Here is a 24,239-nt window from a genome sequence, read left to right on the forward strand (position 1 = left end):
AGTGTGCCATAATCCCACATTATAAAGTCAATGGTCAGCTTCCATCTTAGCACCATCTACAGAATTAGTTGAGATAGGGAAATTACAGAAATGGCAAAAAGTAATTATGTTCCGCTCTTCAAAACAAAGCAAGTTAGAGGACGAATCTTTTTCAGGTGTATTGCAGCTTCAATCTTTCTCGGCATCTGCTTCATTGTTATGTATAGAGTAATGTTTTTCCCAGTCGGAGGAAAAGCTGAGAGATGGACATGGATTGGACTGTTTCTTTCTGAGCTATGGTTCTGTATTTATTGGTTTTTCACCACCGTTAGTAGATGGAACTCAGTCTACCGTTTGCCTTACATTGACAGGCTCTCTCAAAGGTACATACATATCTTCATTCTGTCTTTTTTCATGATTCCCAATTTACACGAAATTCATTATTTTCAATCTTGGAAAGGTTCGGAAAAGAATTACCGGGTATAGACATATTTGTGTGCACGGCTGATCCATTGATGGAGCCACCTAGTATGGTGGTGAATACGGTTTTATCAGTGATGGCATATGATTATCCACCTGAGAAGTTAAGCATCTATTTATCAGATGATGGGGGATCGGATTTAACGTTTTATGCCATGTTAGAGGCTGCAAATTTCTCAAAGACATGGCTGCCTTTCTGCAAAAAGTTGGAAGTGGAACCAACATCTCCTGAGGCGTACTTTAGGACAGCTTCCGAACCAGTGAATGCGGAGTGGCTTTCAGTTAAGGTAAATTTAATATTAATTTCTTGCACGCATATTGTTTAATGTTTGATTCCGATTTGCATTTTGCGAAATTATTGATGCATTCTCAAAAGATTCTTTTGTCTTTTTTCTCGTTAGTCGTTACAATTCTTAAAAAATTCTACTAATTACGGATAAATTATAAAAATAGTCACTTTTTGTTTGTTTCAGATTATATTTTAGTCATTTATATTTAAAATATTATGTTTTGGTCACTTACATTTATATTTTCATACCAGTAACTAAACATCTAAGTTGGCATTTAAAACCCATTTAGATTGTCATGTATGACTGCCTTAGGGGGTAATGGAGTTTAACAGTAGAGATACCACTTCGTAACAAAACAATAATGTAAGCGACTAAAACGTAAAATTTCAAACATTAATGACTAAAATGCAATCTGAGGCAAATTAAAGTGACTATTTTTACAATTTATCCAAACTATGCGTCACTGCACACCTCACCCTAAACCTGGTCAACAAAACAATCCAATTTAAGCTCCTTTCTGAAATATTATAAATATAATTTCACCGAATCTTTTAGCTAACTCGGTAAGTTGGACCAAAGACAAACTTATCTTCTTGTAATGCCAGCACCACTTGGAGCTATTTGTTTTTCTTTTATAAAAACGTAACTTTCTGAAACATGGCCATCCACTACTTACAAAAATGAAAAAACTAAAAATAACTTCTTAATAAAATTTTTAATATTAATAAAATATAAGAGAATATTTGATACACTATCTGTAAGTAAATTTCATGCATTATTACTTAATAATAAGATGAGACATTATTATTTATGTAAGACAAGAAATATTGTAGAGTTTAAAGAAGAAATATTAATTATAATAGTTGAATATAAATAAACACAAAAAAAAACATAGAATTGAAACTCAAAATCTCAAATCTCAATCCGTAAATTTAAAACTCAAAATCCAAAACTTGAATAAAAATAAAATAATTATAATTATAATTAATATTTAATTATGTTTAATAAAGTTGGTAGTATTTATTTTGAAGTCTTTCAATTTTCTTTTTACAATAATGATGATATATCGTTTTGTTATTAGTTTATAGTGTATGAGACTTATACATCGATGGTGCATCAAATATTAATCTATAAATATATAATTAAATAAATTTACTTAGCCGGAATTTCTATATCATACTTATAAATAAGAATTATGATTTTATTTAAAACTTTTGTTCAATGAATTTATATAATAATAAAGAATTAAATTTTACATTGAATTACTTTATTATGTTTTCATTAATCAAAAAAGGAAAATTAGGGAAAGTTAATAAAAATACAAATTCCTAAAAAACCACGTGCCTCTTAATCCTACCATTTGTCACTAAACCATTGCTTCCTGTGAGCGGTGCCTCGGTACTGTATAGAAGAAAGATACAGTCAAACGAAACCTTAAATTCTTTACTTTTCCTTACCCTTCTTCTTTGTTATCTCAATGCCAAATGTCCCTTGTACTCCTGAGATAGTGTGGGTGGGCCAATTTCTTCCCCCAGTTCCTCTAATCTCCAAGTTCCTTGGAGTTTCTGTAACAAATCTTCTTTTCTTCTTCGAACTCAGCCTATCACAAAACGAGTTTTAAATAGAAAATTTTAATTATTTTTGTAATAAGTAAGGATATAATATATTATATCTGGCAAGTTATTATGATGAATTTATTAATAAAAAAAAAGTAAAAATGAGTACAGAATAGTTTATTTTTCAATATATTAAATTTTATAGTTTATACTAATGCGTTAATTATTATATGAATTCTCTATTTGAATTGTAAAAGAAAAATATCATGTAATAAAAATTACAATAGACATGAATTTAATAGATAATATTAATGGTGTTAACAACTCTTAAAGATTACATCATCATATCCATCAAAATAAAATATTTGGGCTAACTAATGTCGTAAAAGTTAATGTACAAAATTATGTCAAGAAGTTGAAGTATAAAGATTAGATCTTAAATTTGAGTTGAAAAAACTTAATTTTGAGCGCAGATAATTATCAAAATTGAAATTGACTATAGTTATATCATTTTAGAAAAAAATAAAGTGTCATGTCACTTTGCTATGTTCATGATCTCTTTTTCTACCAAAATGTTCATATAAATTTGAAAAACAAATCACTTCTAAACTTTCAACTCTAAATAACTTTTTTTTGCAATAGTAACATAATAAGGTAGCTATCACATATGAGAAGTAAATTATTTGGACTAATTAATATCATTATAAAATAAATGATCAACTTATGTGAGCATAGTAGAGAAATCGAAACAACAATTTTACCATTATCTTATAATTATTAAAAAGGAGAAAAATCATGCCATTAGTTAGTCCAATTAATTAGCACCGTTAATAATTTTGGTAGTCGATTTGAATTTAAATAAAAAACTTATTTAACTCATCATGCTAAAATAATTTTTTTGTTAGAATAGTATTTTTTTTTAAATCTATATTAAAAATTTAATTTGAATAGTCAATAATATCAACAATTTAGACCAAATATTATAAAAGAAAAGAAACATAAATTATAAAAATAGAATCCTCAAACACAATAAAGATACAACTGACACTGACAGACTAACACCCACATAGGATCCTCTAGATTCGATAATCACACTACAATCAACATGCCATTTCGATGCAAAGAAAATGGTGAAGGTTTCTTTCTTTGACTACAATAACTTTAGCCAAAGGTTTGAAAAAGTTATGGACGACCGACTGCTATGATTTCTTAGGATCCCACTTATGTCAATGCAAAGCCCGTGACCATGGCATGGGGATCATTTGGCCCACAAGAACTGGCCCGATTCAAAGAACTATTGGACAAGCCTGTCAGATTGAAGCCTAGTTGGCCCAATAATGAAGAGATGGCAACTTAGGCTAATATGGTAACTAATCTTAGAAGATAGAGGGAATCATATCTTGTAAAGATTAGATTAGATTTGATAAGGCTTATCTTGTAAATCCCTAAAATTAAGGGATATGGTTAAATATCATCCGTCGATGTAAATGTATCTTGACCGTCGGTTTTGGGAGAGCTCAACTATAAATAGAGAGCCTTCCCCTCATTTGTACTCATTCCATTGTATTCTGAATTCTTAAGAGTAATAGAGTTCTGAGAGCATTTACTCAAACACCTTGTGTGCATTCTTTTCTGTGGCTTTCTGTTGTTCTTTGGCTTAGCTTCTTTTGGCACAATCGCTTCCGCTATACAAATTGGTGCCTTGGAGGAGTTCTAAAGCATCCTCACTTTTCGGCTTAAAGGCTGACTTAGGCGAGTTTGGGACGAACGAATCGCCTAAGGCCACACGGATTGCGAGACGAAAGGTCTAGCCCCGTGACAAGTGGTATCAGAGTAAGGTTTGAACCAAGTAATATTCGAGTTGTTGGTTCAAAGGCTCTGTTGGGATGTCGAAAGAAGTTGTTGGTCAGAATGAGCCAATGGAGATTCGAGGAAGGGCCAGAAAAGCGAGTCGATCAAGGGACTTAATTTCAGCTTTGGAGGATCGAGTCGTCACTCTCGAGGAGTCCATGGAGGACGTCAAGGAGAGGACCGACGATGTCAATGATAGACACAATGATAGGTTGCGAACATTGCAAGAACAACTCAGGGAATTTGTGTGGGATACTATCGGTTCCTCTAAGAATAAGCTGGCTGAAAAGAACGATGCTCTCGAGGATATGGTGACAGCCTTGAAGGAGGAGATCAATGAGCTTAAGGGGGAGCTCAAGATTTTCAAGGCTGCCATAGGGAATGGAATGTTGGCTTCAAAGCCGAAGCCACAAGCGATGGATGTGCCCAAGCCGAAGGCGTTTAAAGGGGCAAGGTCCGCAAGTGAAGTGGACAACTTTCTTTGGGCTATGGAGCAATACTTTCGTGCAATGAACATCGAAGATGTTGTCACAAAGGTAAACACTGTTGCTGTATATTTCACTGATGTTGCTTTGTTATGGTGGCGACGTAGGTCCACTGATGTGAGACGTGGTGGGACTGAGATTTGGACTTGGAAGAAGTTCCAAAGTGAATTTAAAGCACAGTTCTACCCCGAGCATGCCGAGGACGAAGCTCGAACAAAGTTGCGACGGCTAACGCAACGAGGTACGGTTAGGGAGTATGTACGGGAGTTCAGTGAACTCATGCTCCAGATCTCTGATTTAAGCGAGAAGGAGGCATTTTTCTCCTTTACAGATGGGCTGAAACCATGGGCGAAGCAAGAATTGCAACGTTGAGGAGTTCAGGAACTTACAAATGCCATGATGGTAGCGGAGTCCATAGTGGAACTTGCTCCGAGAAGGGACAGGTTTGAATCTTCCAAGCCCAACAGGAGGGGCAATGGTGGGTACCATGAGGAGGATGAAGAGGGACAAAGCTATGATGGCAACGGTAGTAGTAGCGATGGTGATGATAGGAAACCACGAAATGGGAAGTGGAGACCTAATAGCCCGAAAGAAAAGAGGGGAAAATTACCGCACATGAAGAGGGACTGCCCAAAGGTATCTTCAGTTTCGGCTATTAAGAGAAATTATGAGCCGGAAGAGGTGAAGCCTATTGAGGGAAAGCCATCGAGGGTCAATTCGATAGTGCTCATACCTAAGAAAAGGAATGGAAAAGAAGGGTTGATGTTTGTAGACATCAACATTGCGGGTCAGAAACGGAGTGCTCTTATTGATACGGAAGTATCGGACTTGTTCATATCAGAGAAGGCTGCAAAGAAGCTTAGTCTATCGATTAGGAAATCGAATAGGAAGATCAAGACAGTAAATTCTGAGGAGCCCTCAACTTTGGGAGTAGTTCAGAATGTGGAACTACAAATCGGCGAATGGAAGGGCAAGGAAGACTTTGAGGTAATCGAATTAGATGATTACGATTATGTACTTGGCTTAAACTTCTTTGACAGGATTAAAAAAGTTCTGTATCCATGCGCCGATCAAATTCATATTAGCACTGGTCCGTTAACAAAAATTGTTGTGCCGGTGCATCGAGATATGAAGGTGGGGGCAAAGGTGTTGTCGTCAATCCAACTAGTCGAGGATGTTTCGTATAGGGGGAACATTGACTCGATAGAACAGAAAGTTACGAAAGCTCCTTCGGAAGTGTTAGTGGTGTAAGAGTTCGATATGAAGCCTACAGATTCGACTGTGAAGCCGACACCTTTGGGAAATGTGGGTTGTGCATCGGGCATCAAGAAAAAGGGAGCGATGCAAAAACAGTCGGGACGAGTAAATACTACGAGTAAGGTACATTGCGAACACGTTGATAGTGTTTTAAATTCTGACTTGTTGGCTTGGCAAGGTCGTAGGGGCCCTTTCAAAGTTCATGAGCAAGGAGGCCAAGGGACTGTGGGCAATACGAAGCCAAGGTGTGAGAATTGAGTTGATTCAAAAGGAAACAAGTCAAAATTCGGGCAAGTTAGTACGGAGACTTCTTGCCAACGAGATGTACCAACGAGTAAAACGGTTCAAGTAAAGATGCGACGGAAGCTGAGGCAAAGGTTTTAAAGGAAGGGACAACCTGATTACAAGACAAGTCAGGAAGAAGCCAAGGCAACGAGAGGGTTCAAAGGTGAATCAAGTCAGTGCCATTCGGAAGTCGCAACGAGGGCGTTGCGAGAATGGGTGGGGGAGAATGTCACGGGCCAAAGTGCAAAGCCCGTGACCATGGCACAAGATGCGCCCCATGGAGGTCTATTGCTCAGATGGGGATCATTTGGCCCATAAGAACTGGCCCGATTCAAAGAGCTATTGGACAAGCCTGTCAGATTGAAGCCTAGTTGGCCCGATAATGAAGAGATGGCAACTTAGGCTAATATGGTAACTAATCTTAGAAGATAGAAAGAATCATATCTTGTAAAGATTAGATTAGATTTGATAAGGCTTATCTTGTAAATCCCTAAAATTAAGGGATATGGTTAAATCTCATCCGTCGATGTAAATGTAAATTGACCGTCGGTTTTGGGGGAGCTCAACTATAAATAGAGAGCCTCCCCCTCATTTGTACTCATTCCATTGTATTCTGAATTCTTAAGAGTAATAGAGTTCTGAGAGCATTTACTCAAACACCTTGTGTGCATTCTTTTCTGTGGCTTTCTGTTGTTCTTTGGCTTAGCTTCTTTTGGCACAATCGCTTCCGCTATACAAATTGGTGCCTTGGAGGAGTTCTAAAGAATCCTCACTTTTGGGTGTAAAGGCTGACTTAGGCGAGTTTGGGACGAACGGATCGCCTAAGGTTGCACGGATTGCGAGACAAAAGGTCTAGCCCCGTGACACTTATACCAGCTACCGTTAGCGGCACCATCAATTTTATATTTCACGACACCTGTGGGGGAAAAAGCCCAATGACTCTTTGTCTCATCTTCCATAAATTACTAAATGTCCAATACTTTCTTTAGTAAATTTTATTAATAAAATCAATATAAAAGTTTAGAATTTAAGTTAATATACTATATTTTGATTAAAATAATTTATTTCTTTTGAGAAAATAAAAATGAACTTTAATTTTATATATTTAGTTCATTTTATTTTAAATAAATTAAGAAATTACATATATAAATTTTATTAATTTTAATATAAACATTTAAAAAGATTTCAAATATAAACTTCGTTGTAAATAATTATTAACTTAAATTTAAATAATATAAAAATTCATATAATGACCAACTAGATTCAAATACCCTATAAGCTTAAAATTGATGAGACTGATTCGATTTTTTTTTAATTTTTAATTTTTTTTGGGACAATTCAATTTTAGTATGGTTGTTACACAAATATTTTGATCACAATGTAGGTATCATCAAGGGTCCTTATATATACTCTTTTTGAAATTAGGGTAAGGGGATATTTTGAAAGGTTCTTCCATTCTTCTCTTCCACTTTTTAACCACTAAAGGTAGTTTTTAGTTCCCTTTTTACAATGGGAACTCTTCATACTTTCTCCCTTTCATTTCTTTCATTTATAACTCTTTGACATATAAGGATGAACCATTTTAAATCCCTACCACTTTCTCTTACATGTCTCTTCCCTTGTTGACTCCCTGTATTTACAATTGTGCAGTCTATTACAATGCGTAATCCAATGCCATCAAGTTAGCAATTGTACCTTTGGCATAATAAGTGTAATCTCGAATCGTCAGGTCAATGGTTGTATCTTCGGCATGACCGTCAGGTCAACAATTGCACCTTCAACATGATTTTTCTATTGCGTAATCTTTGACCGTCAAGCCAACAGTTGCACCCTTTGCAAAGTTATGAAACAACATATCTACAAGCAATTTAACTACGAATAAAGGTGCCCAACTATGATACCACCAATGGTGTAGCTCCTAATGGTACTCATCTACAATACAACTAAAGGCATCCTTCCACTAAAGTACAACTCTCACACCCTTCCACTAAGGGTTCATTCACCGAGCAATGGCTCACACTATTACATTAGCATAATCCCAAATGGTTGTTAACGCCTCCGAGGTGAACTTAATTTTGAACGATTGATTTACCTTTAACGTTAGCATAATTTTAAATACTTACGAACAATAAAAATGCCAACGATGCTAACACAATTCAAAATATTTGTAAATTACCATAATTTTTGTAAGAAGAAATTCAAGCAAATTTTCCTAAATAAAATTGACCTGGCCCACGACATAAAGATCTCACCATTGCTTTTCGTCTCAAGCAATGTCCTTTTATAACCTTCCCTTAATAATGGGCAATTGTTATACATGAATATTTTGGTCACTATGCAGGTTCTGCCAAAGACTCTTATATATACTCTTCTTGGGATTAGGGCTGTTAGAATTAAGTGACTCGAATCCTTATTTAAATAAAATATAGTGGTAAAATACAATAAAAGTAAAATCCCTATAGAACTATACTTCTTTTATTTTATTTTAAAATAAGGTTTTTTAAACCTTATTAAACTCTATCTATTTGATATTGATAAGAATAAGGTGTTTCAATCTTACTACACTCCTATTAGAATATGGTTTTACAAGCCTATAAATAGACATAGTCTACTCCTCTTGTAATTATTCAAATTCGACATAGTGAATTATCTTCTCCTCTGCCCATGGTTTTTTTTCGAAAGGGTTTCCACGTAAAAATCTGTGTGTTCTTTATTTTAATTTCTCAATTGTGGTGGAGAAACAACTCTATTCTGAATTTTTGTATTGGCTTGAGGAGTCGACCTGTTGTAGATTCTGGATTAATATAATGCTCCACCTATTTTTGATTTTCTTTATTGGAAGAGTCTTTAAGAGAAAAGTTAGGTAGCATAGCAGTTTCATCAAAAACAACATATCTACTAATCACAACTTTTCTATTTTCAGGACACCATAACTTATACCCTTTTGCACAAGCTTTATAACCAAGAAAAACACATTTAATGGATCTCGGTTCCAATTTTCCATTATCAACATGAGCATACGCAGGACACCCAAAGATCTTTAAATCAGAATAGTTAGCAGGATTACCAGACCATACCTCTTGTGGATTCTTTTTCTCAATGGCAACGGATGGAGACTAGTTGATCAAAAAATATGCAATAGAGGCTGTTCCGACCCAAAATGACTTTGGTAACTTGGCATTTGACAACATACATCGAACCTTCTCCATGATCATTCTGTTCATTCATTCTGCAATACCGTTTTGCTATGGAGTATGACGAACTGTCAAGTGTCTCACGATCCATTCTAACTTGCACAATTTATTAAACTTATCATAACAGAACTCTAAGCCATTGTCTGTGCGGAGGTATTTTATTTATTTTCCCGTCTGCTTTTCAATCATAGTTTTTTTAAGACTTAAATGCGAAAAACACATCGCTTTTCTGCTTTAGGAAGAACGCCACACTTTTCTGGAAAAATCATCAATCAAAGTTAACATATAATTAGTTCCACCTCTCGAAGGCACTATGGATGACCCCCACAGATCAGAATGAATATACTCCAACATTTCCTTCGTGTTATGGATTCCTCTGGTGAATCAAACTCTCTTTTGCTTCCCAAAAATACAGTGCTCATAGAACTTCAGTTTGTAAATTCCTTACCTATCAAGAAGTCCTCTTTTGCTCAATTCTGCCATGCTATTTTCACTCATATGCCCTAGGTGCATATGCCAAAGTTTAGTAATATCATCATCTGATAAGGAAGAGGATGCGACAGCTGCATCACCAGTAATTGTAGAACCCTGCAAAACATATAACTTGGCAGTCTTTCTCTGTCCTTTCATCACAACGAGGGAACCTTTAGAAATCTTCAAAACCCCACTTTTAGTTGTGTATTGTACCCTTTTAAATCAAGAGTACTCAACGAAATTAAATTTCTCTTCAATTCTGGAACATGTCGTACGTCACTAAGTGTTTTGACAACTCCATTAAACATCTTAACTTTAATTGTTCCAACACTTGCAATTCTACATGAAGTATTATTTCTCATCAAAACAATGCCTTCAGACACTATTTCGTAAGTTGTAAACCAATCCCGATTGGGACTCATGTGGAAGGTGCAGCCCGAATCAAGGATCCACTCCTCGCTCACTTTAGAATTGTTGACAGAAGCGACTAGAAGTTCACCATCGTTGTAGTCTTCTACAACATCAGCCTTACCGGAATTTTTTGGTTGTTTTTCATTTTGATTCATAGCCTCCCTTTTGATCTTGTTCTGTAGCTTATAACACTCAGATTTAATGTGCCCTTTCTTCTTACAAAAGTTACAAGTTTTACCTCTATTTGAAGACTTCGATCTACCTTTAAATTTACCATGAAGATTCTATTCATGTGTTCCTCCACGATCATCATCAGCATTTCGATATTATCTTTTACGAACAATGAGACCCTCTCCCTGAGAGTCAGTTTTAACCACCAGATACTTCATCTTATCATACGAGGTTAAAGAATCATAAACCTCATCAACTGTGAGAGACTCGCGACTATATAAAATCGTATCTCTAAAGGTTGAATAAGACGGGGGCAACGAACAAAGTAGAATCAACTCTAGATCTTCCTTATCATACTGAACCTCCATGACTTCTAAGTTTGAGAGAATTTCTTTAAACACTGTTAAGTGTTCGTGTACAGATTCACCTTCCTCCAAACGATAAGCATAAAGACGCTGCTTCATATGTAGCTTGCTAGTTAGAGTTTTTGACATACATATTTGTTCCAACCTCTTCCATAATTTAGTGACGGTCTTCTCCTTCATCACATCCTATAAAATTTCGTTAGGCAAATGCAGATGTAACTGTGTTAACGCCTTTCGATCCTTGCGCATCTTCTCTTCCTCCGTCAATGTTGAAGGTATCTTATCTACCCCTAGCAGGGCTTCTTCTAAGTCCATCTGTGCAAGAACTATCTGTATTTTTATCTGCCACAACGCGAATATGGTGTTACGATCCAACAATGAAATTTTATACTTCAAAGACGCCATTACCGTGATTAAGAAAAAGACTCCACAAGAGGTATGGTTTGGTAATCCTGCTGACTATTCTGAGTTAAAGATCTTTGGGTCTCCTGCTATGCTCATGTTGATAATGGAAAGTTTGAACCGAGATTCATTAAATGTGTTTTTCTTAGTTATAAAGTTGGTGTAAAAGGGTATAAGTTATGGTGTCCTGAAAATAGAAAAGTTGTGATTAGTAGAGATGTTATTTTTAATAAAACTACTATGCTACCTTACTTTTCTCTTAAAGACTCTTCCAATAAAGAAAATCAAAAGTAGGTGGAGCATTAGATTAATCCAGAAATCTACAACAGAGTCGACTCCTCAAGTCAGTACAAAAATTTAGAATAGAGTTACTTCTTCACCACAGTACTCTATCGCCAAAAACAGAACTAAAAGAGAAATTAAACCTCTAAAGAAGTATGCCGAAGCTAATCTAGTTGCTTATACTTTAAATGTGGCTGAAGATATAGATGCAAACCAAGAGCCATCTAATTATTCTGAGGCGGTTAGTTGTGAAGACTCAGAAAAGTAGATGTTTACTATACAAGAGGAGATGGAATCACTCCACAAAAATAAAACATGGAATCTTGTAAAACGTCCTAAAGGTAAAAAGGTTGTTCGTTGTAAATGGGTGTTTAAAAAGAAAGAGGGGACTCTAGGAGTTGAAGAACCCAGATATAAAGCAAGGCCTGTTGCAAAAGGGTTACAGTCAAATTGTAGGAGTGGACTTCACAGATGTGTTCTCCCCAGTTGTGAAGCATAGTTCGATTCAAGCTTTGCTTGGTATTGTGGCCATGCATGATTTGGAGCTTTAGCAGTTAGATGTAAAAACTACATTTTTGCATGGAGAACTTGAGGAGGATATTTACATGCAACAACCAGAGGGTTTTACAGTCTCAAAAAAAGAGGACTATGTTTACTTGCTGATAAAGTCTCTTTACGATTTGAAACAGTCACCAAGACAGTGGTACAAGAGGTTTGATTCCTTTATGACTTCTCATGATTTCAAAAGAAGTAGCTTTGGCAGTTGTGTTTACTTTAAGAAAAATAGTGATGGTTTTTTTGTGTATCTGCTCCTTTGTGTTGATGACATGTTAATAACAGTGAAAGATAAAGGAGAGATAAGAAAGGTCAAAGCCCAATTAAGTGAAGAATTTGAGATGAAATATTTGAGACTAGCAAATAAGATACTTGGTATGAAGATTCTCAGAGATGGAAAAACAAGTAAATTGTACCTAAGTCAGAAGGGGTACATTGAGAAAGTTCTTTGCTGATTTAATATGCAGAATGCTAAGCCTATTAGTACTCCTTTAGCAACCCATTTCAGCTTTCATCGGCTTTGTCTCCACAATTAGATGTTGAGATTTAATACATGTCACATGTTTCATACTCTAGTGCAGCGGGATCGCTCATGTATGCTATAGTTTGTTCACGTCCAGATTTATCATATGTAGTCAGTGCAGTTAGCAAATACATGGTGAATCCCGGTAAAGAATATTGGAAAATAGTTTAGTGGATTTTAAGATATTTATGAGGTACTACTGATGTTTGCTTACAGTTTGGAAGAACCAGAGATGGAGTCATTAGGTATGTTGGTGCTGATTTTGCTGGAGACCTTGATAGAAGAAGATCTCTCACATGTTATGTCTGTACAATCGGAGGTTGTGCAATCAGTTGGAAAGCCACTTTGCAAACTACAGTTGCTTTGTCTACCACTAAAGCTGAGTACATGGCAATTACTGAGGCTTGTAAAGAAGCTATTTGGTTGAAGGGACTCTTTAGTGAACTCAATGAAGACCTTCAAATCAATACAGTATTTTGTGACGGTCAGAGTGTCATCTTCCTTACAAAAGATCAAATGTTTCATGAGAGAAAAAAACACATTAATGTTCGGTATAATTTTGTTCGTGATATTATTGCTCGTGGTGATATTATTGTGAGCAAAATTAGTGCTCATGAAAATCCTGCAGATATGATGACTAAGTCACTTCCTATAACTAAGTTTGAGCATTGCTTAGACTTGGTTGGTGTTCATTGTTGAAGTTAAACCCTTAAGGGATTTTATAAAAGAGGTGGAGAACTTGTTCGTTAAGAGTTCGCGATGAAGAACTTGTTCATTGAGAATTCGTGTCAAGGTGGAGATTGTTAGAATTAAGTGACCCAAATCCTTATTTAAATAAAATACAGTGGTAAAATAAAATAAAAGTAAAATCCCTATAGAACTATACTTCTTTTATTTTATTTTAAAATAAGGTTTTTTAAACCTTATTAAACTCCATCTATTTGATATTGATTAAAATAAGGTGTTTCAATCTTACTACACTCTTATTAGAATATGGTTTTACAAGTCTATAAATAGACATAGTCTACTCCTCTTGTAATTATTCAAATTCGACATAGTGAATTATCTTCTTCTCTGCTCGTGGTTTTTTTCCGAAAGGGTTTCCACGTAAAAATTTGTGTGTTCTTTATTTTTATTTCTCTTTTCTTTGTGATATATTGTCATTACCGACATTCTATTTTTAAAAGGGCAATGGGGTCTTTTTGGGGGGTTCTTTCTTTCTTCCACTTTTCAACCACCAAGGGAATTTCTTATCTCTCACTTACACCATGGGAACTCCCCATAATTTCTCCACTTCATCTCCTTCATTTACAACTCTCCACCCTACAAGGGTGAACCGTTCTAACCCTCTCCTCCCTTGTTGATTCCTTGCATCAACAATGGTATTAATTAAGGATAAAGTAACATTCAGTCTCTGCACTAGGCCATTTTTCTTACACTGGTCTTTAAATTTTTTTTCCTACTTAGTCTATGAACTTGTCAAATTTTCTCGATTTGGTACATGAAGTTGGATTCCATTAAGGTATGATGAGATTGTGTCATGTCATCACTTGAATTTTTATTTTAAAATAGTAACAAAATTTTTTTTTGTTTTCTTAGATTTTATAATATAATTTTTTTAAAAATTTTAAAGTGAAGGCATGACATGACAAAATCTAAGTTCATAGACCAAACTGAGAAAAGTTATCAAGTTCCAAGATAAATGTGGACCAAAAAAGTTCAAAGATCAAGTTGAAAAAAAGTATCAAGTTCAAGGACTAAATTATCCCTATTAATTATGTTTTGGTACAACCATAACTTGAGTTTCTTATCCTATTAATTATTAATTCAATTAGTTTTCAATAAAAAAATCATTAATCCAATTAGTTACTTAGTTGAACTTCGGGTAATATAATTTGGAGCTTTATGTATTCCACAAAAGCATTAATGTATTAAAGTAATGAATATAAAAGAAAATATTTATCAAGTACGAAATCTCATATTATACCTTAGATTGCATTTTAGCTTCTCTATTAAAAAAAAAAGGCAAATTAGCTCCTATATGTAAGATGAGTGAGCAAAATAGCTCTCCGTTAAAATTGTACCATTAAATATTTATTTTGGTGTTTATATATAAGGTATAATAGCAAATTTAGCACACAATCTTTACAAATTTATTCAATTTGACCCCTACTAGTTTATTGGAAGTAAATTAGAAAATTTTGAAACTATTAAAGCTAAAGGGTCAAAAAGCTTTAGTAACATTTAAAAAAAATCAATTAAGTCCTTTTAAAATTAAATTTTATTTAAAAATCATAAAAATTTTAAAGAAAAATTTATACAATAAAATTTAAAAAATTATAATTATAATTTTTATTAAAAATAACAATATTAATATAATAAAGGAGTAACGTTCAATTTTTATTTTAATTCTTATAATCATTAGATTTTAATGAGTGAATATTATTTTTTAGGCATATCCATGGGATTTAAAACTCATTTGCAGGTTAAAAAATTTAAAATTTTTTTGGCACTTAGAAAAGAAAAGAAAAAAAAACTGACTGTCTTATAGGGACCTTTAGATTATTAGATTAAGTCACAATTATGGAAGAAAATAAATTATACTAATTTTTAAAAATTATTTAATAATTGGATTATAAGTAACATAATAAACTCTCATAAAATTTTAATTCAATCCTTGGTCATTTCATTTTTAAGTAGTTATTTTAGTTAAACATTTTATATTAAAAATAATAAAATATTATTATAATATTTATTATTCTTTAAAATGAATTTTAAATAATTTTAAATAATTTTTGTCGAATTAATTTATAACACTAAATTTTACAAAAGAATTTTTAATAATATAGATAGATATTTATTATAGTATAGGTGTAATAAGTATGGGTATCACAGTGCATAAGCATATACATCAAAGATGTGGGTGTATTAATGTATTGTGAATAATCATGCAGAAACTATACGATGAAATGAAAATGAGGATTGAAGCCACCACAAAATTGGATCGAATTCCAGATTACATTCGTAAGCAGCATAAAGGATTTTGTGAGTGGGATTTTGTTACAAGTAAACGTGATCATCAAACCATCCTTCAAGTAAATTGTTCATTTCATAAACTTCTAATTAATTAAGCTTTGAATAGTTGAGCTTAATTAATTAATGATGTTTTAATTAATTTTTCTTAGATACTAATTGATGGAAGAGACACCAATGCTGTGGATATTAAAGGCGACCCTTTGCCAACTCTAGTGTATTTGGCAAGAGAGAAAAGACCTCAATATCACCACCATTTCAAAGCTGGAGCCATGAATGCTCTTGTAAGTATACTATCAATTATATAGGTTTAAATATGTATATTTTTTATACATTTAATTTGCTTGTTAATGATTTTAATGGTGGAAAATAGATCAGGGTATCATCAAGGATAAGTAATGGTCCAATTATTTTGAACGTGGATTGTGATATGTATTCAAATAATTCAAAGTCAATCAAATATTCTTTATGCATTTTCATGGATGAAGAGAAGGGAGATGAGATCGCCTATATACAGTTTCCTCAGAAATTCAATAATCTCACCAAAAATGATATTTATGGTAGCTCTTTTCGAGTAATACAACAGGTAATTAAGCCTATAATAGAAAGGTAATTTTATGCAAACAATGATTAATTTTGATGATTTTTTTTTTCAACAATAAAGCTGGAGCTTGCAGGACTTGACGCAAATGGAGGGCCAATGTACATTGGAACAGGATGCTTCCACAGGAGAGAGGCTCTTTGTGGGAAGCAATATGAGAAAAACTATAAGGTTGATTGGAAGAAACTAAATGATACAAAAGCTAATGAAAGTGCAAGCGTCCTTGAAGAAACATGTAAAGTTCTTGCAAGCTGTACCTTTGAACACAACACACCATGGGGAAAAGAGGTGCATTTCGTTATTTCTCACTTACCTAAATACATATACAAACATGAACCCGTAATTTAATTCAATTGGTACGTTATGGTTACTCGTAAGAAGTGTCATCTAGCAGATTTGGGTTGGAGTTCTATCATCTTAGGATGGAAACAGACATGAATCAGCATTTCTCATTTGTAATGAAAATAAGGTTTTGGTGGCAGATGGGTTTAAAGTATGGCATTCTGGTGGAAGATATAATTACAGGGTTGAGTATAAAATGTAGAGGATGGAAATCCATGTACTTAAACCCTGAAAGAGAAGGCTTCTTAGGAGTTGCTCCAACAACATTATTGCAGTTGCTGGTGCAACATACGAGATGGGCAGAAGGTCACCTTCAAATTTTCCTATCAAGATACTGTTCCTTGGTGTATGGATATAAAAGGATTCCTCTTAAGCTTCGACTTGCTTACTGTCCTTTCAACTTGTGGGCTGCAAACTGCTTGGCTACGCTGTATTATGTTGTAGTCCCATGCCTTTGCCTGCTTAAAGGCTTCTCATTGTTTCCTAAGGTATGAAGTTCTTAAATTCTTGAGTATTTATCTCGAAGGATGATATATTAATGTAAAACCATGGCAACGTACAGATATCAAGCCCCTGGGTGGTCCCATTTGTATATGTTGCCTTTGTACACCGTGCATACAGCCTTGGTGAATTCCTATGGTGCGGAGGCACATTCCGAGGTTGGTGCAATGATCAAAGGGTGTGGTTGTTCAAGAGAACAACTTCATACTTCTTTGCCTTCTTTCAAACCATCTTGAAGCTATTAGGGTATTCACAGCTAACCTTCGCCCTCACTGCCAAAGTATCTGATGAAAACGTCTCGGAAAGATACGAACAAGAGCTGATTGAGTTTGGTGCCACTTCACCGATGTTTGATATTTTAGCCACACTTGCAATGTTGAATTTGTTTGGTAGCTTTGGGGCAATCAAGAAGGTCATCTTGGATGCAGATGAGGACTTTAAGGTTTTGGACCAATTTGGGTTGCAAATTCTGCTCTGCTTGGTTTTGGTTACCATCAATTTGCCTGTATACCAAGCACTCTTTTTCCGGAAGGATAATGGCAAGATGCCTAGTTCAGTTACTTACAAGTCTATTATTTTTGCCTTGCTAGCCTGTACTGTGGCCATGTATTGAACCACTAAAATCTCTCTGCTAAGAAAGTCGCTATATAGGACTAAAAATAGTTGAATCATAAATGCCTAAAAGTAGTTGTATGAATAAATTGATTAAGGCCAGTTTTACGTATTGAGCCATTATGAGATTGTGTAAACTATATAATTTACAAAATCACATTCTTTTTTCACTTGGCAAAATTTTGTGCATAACGTATTATATATTAGTCATTTGGAGCTGCTAAGTTGACTTCAAAGAGACACCCTTGCAATGGAAAGAATCTGGTGGGAGCTCATTTCAGGCCGAAGCTTTTGTCCCATCTCTCCTCTGGAGCTTGGTATAATGGTATGATGAATCAATTCAACAAAAATCAGAGGTTAGTGGTTTCATTAACAAGCTCTTTTGTTCACTGGACTTCATTTGTTGGGTAATTTTTGCTAGTTTTGGTTTTGGGTATTGGTGGGCATAGCTCAGGGAAATTCTGGGTTGTCAAGTCTTGGGATTTTATCATGAACAAAGGAAAATTGGAAAGCAAAAGTTATCTTCCACTCTTTGAAACGAGGCCAGCAAGGGGACGCCAACTGTTTCAGTTGTTTTCAGCTTCAATCTCCATAACCATATTTTTCATTTGGGTTTATAGAGTAAGCTACTTTCCAGCTGCTGAAGCAAAAGCTGAGAGATGGACTTGGCTCGGGTTGTTTCTTCCTGAACTATATGGTTCAGCTTTTACTGGTCTCTCACTCTAATCTTCAAATGGAACCCAGTCTTTCGTTACACTTTCAAACGTGGGCTCTCTTCCAGGCTTCTCTTAATTTAATTGCCTCTCATTTTAGCTTATCCAATTCAAGCATAAAATTAATACTTCTTACGACAGGTACAATTAGGAAGCTTTTCCTGGAGTATAAATTTGTTTGTAGAAGAGATCCTGGAATAGAGCCACCCATTATGGTGATAAACACAGTTTTATCAGTTATGGCCTATGAGTACCCATCTGAGAAGCTAAGTGTTCATCCATCTGATGATGGCTGCTCAGATTTAACATTTTATGCTTTGTTAGAGGCTGCAAGTTTCTCCCGGATATGGCTACCGTTTTGCAGGAAGCTCAAAGTAGAACCAAGATTGCCCGAGGCTTATTTCAGGAAAACTGTTAAACATGCTGATGATTCTGCCATGGCTAAGGAGTGCTTGTGTAACATCCAAATCCAGCCTAAAAGTTATGACCAGATATTGAAAAATTACATTAACTCGTTTAAAAAATTTCTATTTAATCAAATTTAATATGCGTTTCAAAAACACAAAATTTGACAAAAATACTAATGTTGGCAGATCATTTCCAAAACTAAGGCAAACATTTGTTAAAAACATTTAATTATTTATAAAAAAAAACACTTTAGTGATTACTTAATCTATGAAACGGAAATTTTCAGAGTTTTAATTTTGAAAATCAAATTTTAGTTTGGTAAATTATAAGCTTTTGCAATTTAACATTAAAATATCAAAATCCAACAAACAGCGCAAAAAAAAGAAGAAGCCCAAAACAAATTTACAGTCCAAGAACAATTATAGCATAAACCAACTTATATATTTAACCAGTAAATAATCCGAGCTTCCGCACATTTTCCAGTCCTAAGTCTGTAGTTCACCTGAAACATATTAACAAATGAGTGAGCTAGAAGCCCAGTGTGTGACTCCGCTCACAAAATAGAGTTTCCTTATACGTACACAAATGTCAATACCAACACAGAATTTTACTTATAATGTTCACACATTTGAATATCATATCAGAATAACACAATACCAGAAACATAAATCAAATCAGAACATCATATTTCCAGAAGATATATCATATCAAAATGTCATATCATATCAGAATAAATCCTATCCTCATCCACTACACACTAACTCCATCCAACCAATCACACCAATAGGACTACATGAGTCCATCCATCCAATCACATCGGGTCGTGGTGGTATGCCACTCATAATGGTGCAACTAAGCTGCCAAACATATATTGTGGTTTACCCGCTAAAATTGCAATAATACTGCCTGAAAACTCTTCCTCCATTATCAAAACCCACCCTAATGTACATGAAAATCATAATAACATGCGTACATATCACATGAATGGTATGGCATGCATACCTAAACATATTTTCTTTTCAGATTATAACATAACATATTGCTTATACTAACAGTTATTTACATACAAATGTCATATATGTTTTTACATGTAATTATGCTTCCAAAGTTATCTGAACACAAGTTGTACATACGTTTTTCACATATCTTAAGCCAAACAAACCCCACGGAAGCCAAATGGGGCTACACAACCTACCTGACTTGCCCATGTGATCACACACGCCCTTGTCTCCCACACGGTCTACCCAAATTACCCATGTAATCACACTCACCCGTGTAACACCCCTAACCCGTATCCGTCGCCAGATTAAGGTTACGGAGCATTACTATACAATCGGAAACATTTAAACTTAACTTCATTCAATAACATAAACAAATCATAAATCAATCATATACATATATATCATCCCTAAATCGAACCCTCAAGGCCTTAAAAATACCTTAGAAATTATTCCGGACAAATTTGAAATCATTTGGAAAGTCTAGGAAAAAGTCACAAAAATTTGGAAACAAAGGTCACACGACAGTGTAACCTTTGACTTCACTCGTGTAACTCTCTGAGTAGGGTCACACACTCATGTCACACGTTCGTGTGCCAGACCGTGTAACTCGTTGACTTGTAATCTAAGGAACTCACCAGATGACACATGGCCTTGTCGCCAAGCCGTGTGGACCCAAATTTACCTAAAATCAAGTAATTTCCAACACCATTACATGCATAAAAATTTGGATAATTTGTGCACACTTTCAAAACACCAAAACCTTACTTAAACATACATATGTATATGCCATTCCAAAACACTAATTCAACTAACCAATATGCCATTCAAAGGCACTTCAAATGCATTCAATAACACTTACCTAAACATGTCAATCTTACCACATTTCAATCATCAATTACTAGTTCAATACTTTCCAAAAGCATGTCATAACTTGACCATAATCATACAAATTCAAAACATATCTTAGGAGCCATTTAAAACATACATAATAAGATAACCAAAATGACATAATCTAGCAATACATCAAATGGTACCAACCAAGTTAACTTCCACAACTTATATATGCCAAATCACCAACTAAACATTCAAAAAAATGTCATTACAATTCACCCTATACATGCCATTATAAACCTTGGCCAAAACATTCAAAAATTATCGATATATTTGTTGGATAGTGTGATAGATCTTCGATGAGCTTTAAATCAATCAAGCTTCTGACAATCTATAAAACATAGGAAAGAAACTATGTAAGCAATTAATGCTTAGTAAGCTCGTATAAGTTAAAACATACTTACTATTTCATTTGCATAATATAAAGCATAAGCATAATATAACCCAAACCATAAGCTTGGCATAAGCCTATACATCACCATCAATACACAAGTTAGCACACTTGCTCATAAATCAAATGAACCAACCATAATATAAGTCATTTTTCATATGGAATACATCAATTAGTTCATGCATTCTTTCCATAAGATCATGCTTGATTCCATTTGAATAATTACCATTTCAATCCATTTTCTTACCCATTGAATCATCTAGAATTTCATCGGATACTCGAGTAAGCTCACACGAAGTGTGCCTTTATATATAACCGTAACATTTCCTTTACATCATTGCTCACACGAGTTGTGAAATGGGCCTGCTCACACAAGATGCGAGTCAAAATGTAAGCTTCATGATGCTATTCACACGAGCTGTGGAGTATCCGTAACAATGTGGGACCTCAGCCATCGATAGGACATTCAAGACCAGTACCTGAAACATGAAATCCCTAATGACATGTCATTTGTATCCTACGAATTCTTAAAGTTCAATTAGGACTTGATAACTGTCATAGCATTGATTTCTTTATACATCACTCAATTAACATTATAAATAACATAATAACATACAATTTAAGTAATACAATAATTGTTCATACAAACTTACCTCGACGACTAGGGGCGTAGAAGTTAAATTGATCTAATCTAAAGCTTTTACTTTGCCTCAATCTAGGTTCGTACGTGGTTTATTTTGATCTAAATAAACAATTTCAATCCATTTTATACTTATAGTATTCAATTTAATTCTCATTTCATATTTATATTGTAACACCCCTTACCCGTATCTAACACCGGAATAGGGTACGAGGTATCACCAAAACACATACACTTGTAAGCGTATTTAACCGAGTTATAAAATTTCATCTAAATTAAAACCTTCAAAATAATTAACATGCTTCTATAACTTTTCACAATATATCCTCGAAATATTATAATCATAATAATTAAGGCCTATGAGACCCGATACATACTCATGCAATTCAATGCTTCATTTCCATTTTATTCAATTCGCAATTTGTCATGCTCACAATTTAAATCATATCACTAGCAATTTCCATTTAATTCACGTACAATTCAATGACATCAAGTTCAACATTAATACGTATTTACCATTTAACTCAATGTTTATTGATTATATCATTCAATAACACATTTATGAAATTCTGAATTTTGCAATGAAAATATCACTTTATCTTGAATAACAACATCGTCCTGATATAAATACGCTACCACTTATTCATTTACTTTAATTCTTTTGGGCCCATTTGTCACTTACCATACTTAATCAAATTAGGGAACGGTTACGGAAAATTGAGTACTTCACTTTCACTTTGCCATAGTATAACTATGGTCTTACGTATGATCACTTATCACTTGTCACTGATCAGATAAGTGTAGCCACTTATCACTTTGTTTCTTGATCAGATAAGTGTAGCCACTTATCAATTTGTTTCTTGATCAGATAAGTGTAGCCACTTATCACTTTGTCTCTTGATCAGATAAGTGTAGCTAAAGCTATCACTTATCACTTTGTCTATTGATCAGATAAGTATAGCCGAAGCTATCACTTATCACTTTTCACTTGTCACTTGATCAGATAAGTGTAGCCGAAGCTATCACTTGTCACTTGATCAGATAAGTGTAGCTGAAGCTATCACTTATCACTTTGTCACTTGATCAGATAAGTATAGCCGAAGCTATCACTTATCACTTTTCACTTGTCACTTGATCAGATAAGTGTAGCTAAAGCTACCGCTTATCACTTTGTCACTTGATCAGAAGTACTCAAATCCGGCGTTCCGCTCAATTTGATCATTTATTCATATATCAGGCTTACCAACATGTGTTAATTCATTAACCATTCATGGTATTATTTCATGCCAAATCATATACTGAATATACCATACACACATACTATGAAACTTTATTTTCACACATGAGCTTAAACCATGACCAATAATGCACAAAAATAAGCATCATTCATATTTCATCGTTTATCAGTTATAATCAAACATATGACCATTTATACACGAATCATTCATATATTTCCCAATTTTCCTCCTCCTCCTCTCCATTCCACATCCTTAATGTGCATAACACACTTAAACAACATTAGCTATAATTTCACTATTCACTCACATGTATATTCAAAACTGTTTATCCGAGTCAGAGTCACTAAATTATTTTTATCCGGAGCTACAGAGCTCCAAATTAAGATCCGTTAATTTTCCCCAAAACTAGACTCACATAAATTCTTACCATAAAATTTTCAGAATTTTTGATTCAGCCAAACAGTACATTTTATTCTTTAAAGTTTCCCCTGTTTTGCTGTCTGACAGTTCCGACCATTCTTCACTAAAAATTAATTATCTCATTGTACAGAATTTGGATGATATTTATATTTGTTTCTTCTAAAAATAGACTCATTAAGGATTCTAACCATATAAATTATAACTCATAATCATTTTTCTATAATTTTTAATGATTTTCCAAAGTCAGAACAGGGGAACCCGAATTCATTCTGACCTTGTCTCACAAAATCTATTATATCTTATGATTTACAATTCCATTGCTCACACCGTTTCTTTTATAAGAAACTAGACTCAATAAGCTTTAATTTCATAGTTTATTCATCCTCTAATTCAATCTTTACAATTTTTTTGTGATTTTTCAAAGTTACACTACTGCTACTGTCCAAAACTGCTTTAATGCAAAATGTTGATTTCCATTTTGCCCCAAATTTCACAGTTTATACAATCCGGTCCTTTCTCAATTAACCCCTCAATTAATCTAATTTTCTCAATTAATACTTTACTAGACATTATAAGTTGTTACACAACTATTGAAATTCAGAATTTCCACATATAACCCTATCTTAAAACTCTTTTACTATTAGGTCCCAAACATTCACTTTCTATTCAATTCTTTCGATAAAATCAGCATATGAACAATTTAAAGCTCTAATTCCATGCTAAATCATCATATACTTTCAGCACATATTCATATCAACTTTCAACTTCTTTCATAAAATTAAAAACTAATGAATTTAACAAGTGAGCCTAGTTGTAAAAGTCATAAAAATACAAAAATTTCAAGAAATAGTCAAGAATTGAACTTACTTGTAGTAAAAATATGAACAA

The 24,239-nt window shown here is 34.2% G+C and overlaps 1 protein-coding gene across 1 annotated transcript; it reads left to right on the forward strand.

Moving 5' to 3' along the window:
* On the forward strand, window positions 1-17,829 carry LOC105804460 (cellulose synthase-like protein E1). The gene is made up of 8 exons (XM_012637102.2): window positions 1-362; window positions 440-746; window positions 15,515-15,655; window positions 15,746-15,877; window positions 15,967-16,179; window positions 16,258-16,482; window positions 16,677-17,024; window positions 17,099-17,829. The coding sequence occupies exons 1-8, from the start codon at window positions 91-93 to the stop codon at window positions 17,648-17,650; spliced, it is 2,190 nt and encodes a 729-aa protein (XP_012492556.1). The 5' UTR covers window positions 1-90; the 3' UTR covers window positions 17,651-17,829.
* The last annotated feature ends 6,410 nt before the right edge of the window (window positions 17,830-24,239 follow it).

This window comes from Gossypium raimondii, chromosome 11 (assembly GCF_025698545.1).
Source record: "Gossypium raimondii isolate GPD5lz chromosome 11, ASM2569854v1, whole genome shotgun sequence".
Classification (NCBI taxonomy): domain Eukaryota; kingdom Viridiplantae; phylum Streptophyta; class Magnoliopsida; order Malvales; family Malvaceae; genus Gossypium; species Gossypium raimondii.

Bases quoted from the DNA above. Each gene is read 5' to 3' on its own strand.
- LOC105804460 (XM_012637102.2), top strand. From the start codon at position 91: ATGGCAAAAAGTAATTATGTTCCGCTCTTCAAAACAAAGCAAGTTAGA. The intron at 16,180-16,257 runs GTAATTAAGCCT...TCAACAATAAAG, and splicing joins CTTTTCGAGTAATACAACAG to CTGGAGCTTGCAGGACTTGA. The intron at 16,483-16,676 runs GTGCATTTCGTT...TTTTGGTGGCAG, and splicing joins ACACACCATGGGGAAAAGAG to ATGGGTTTAAAGTATGGCAT.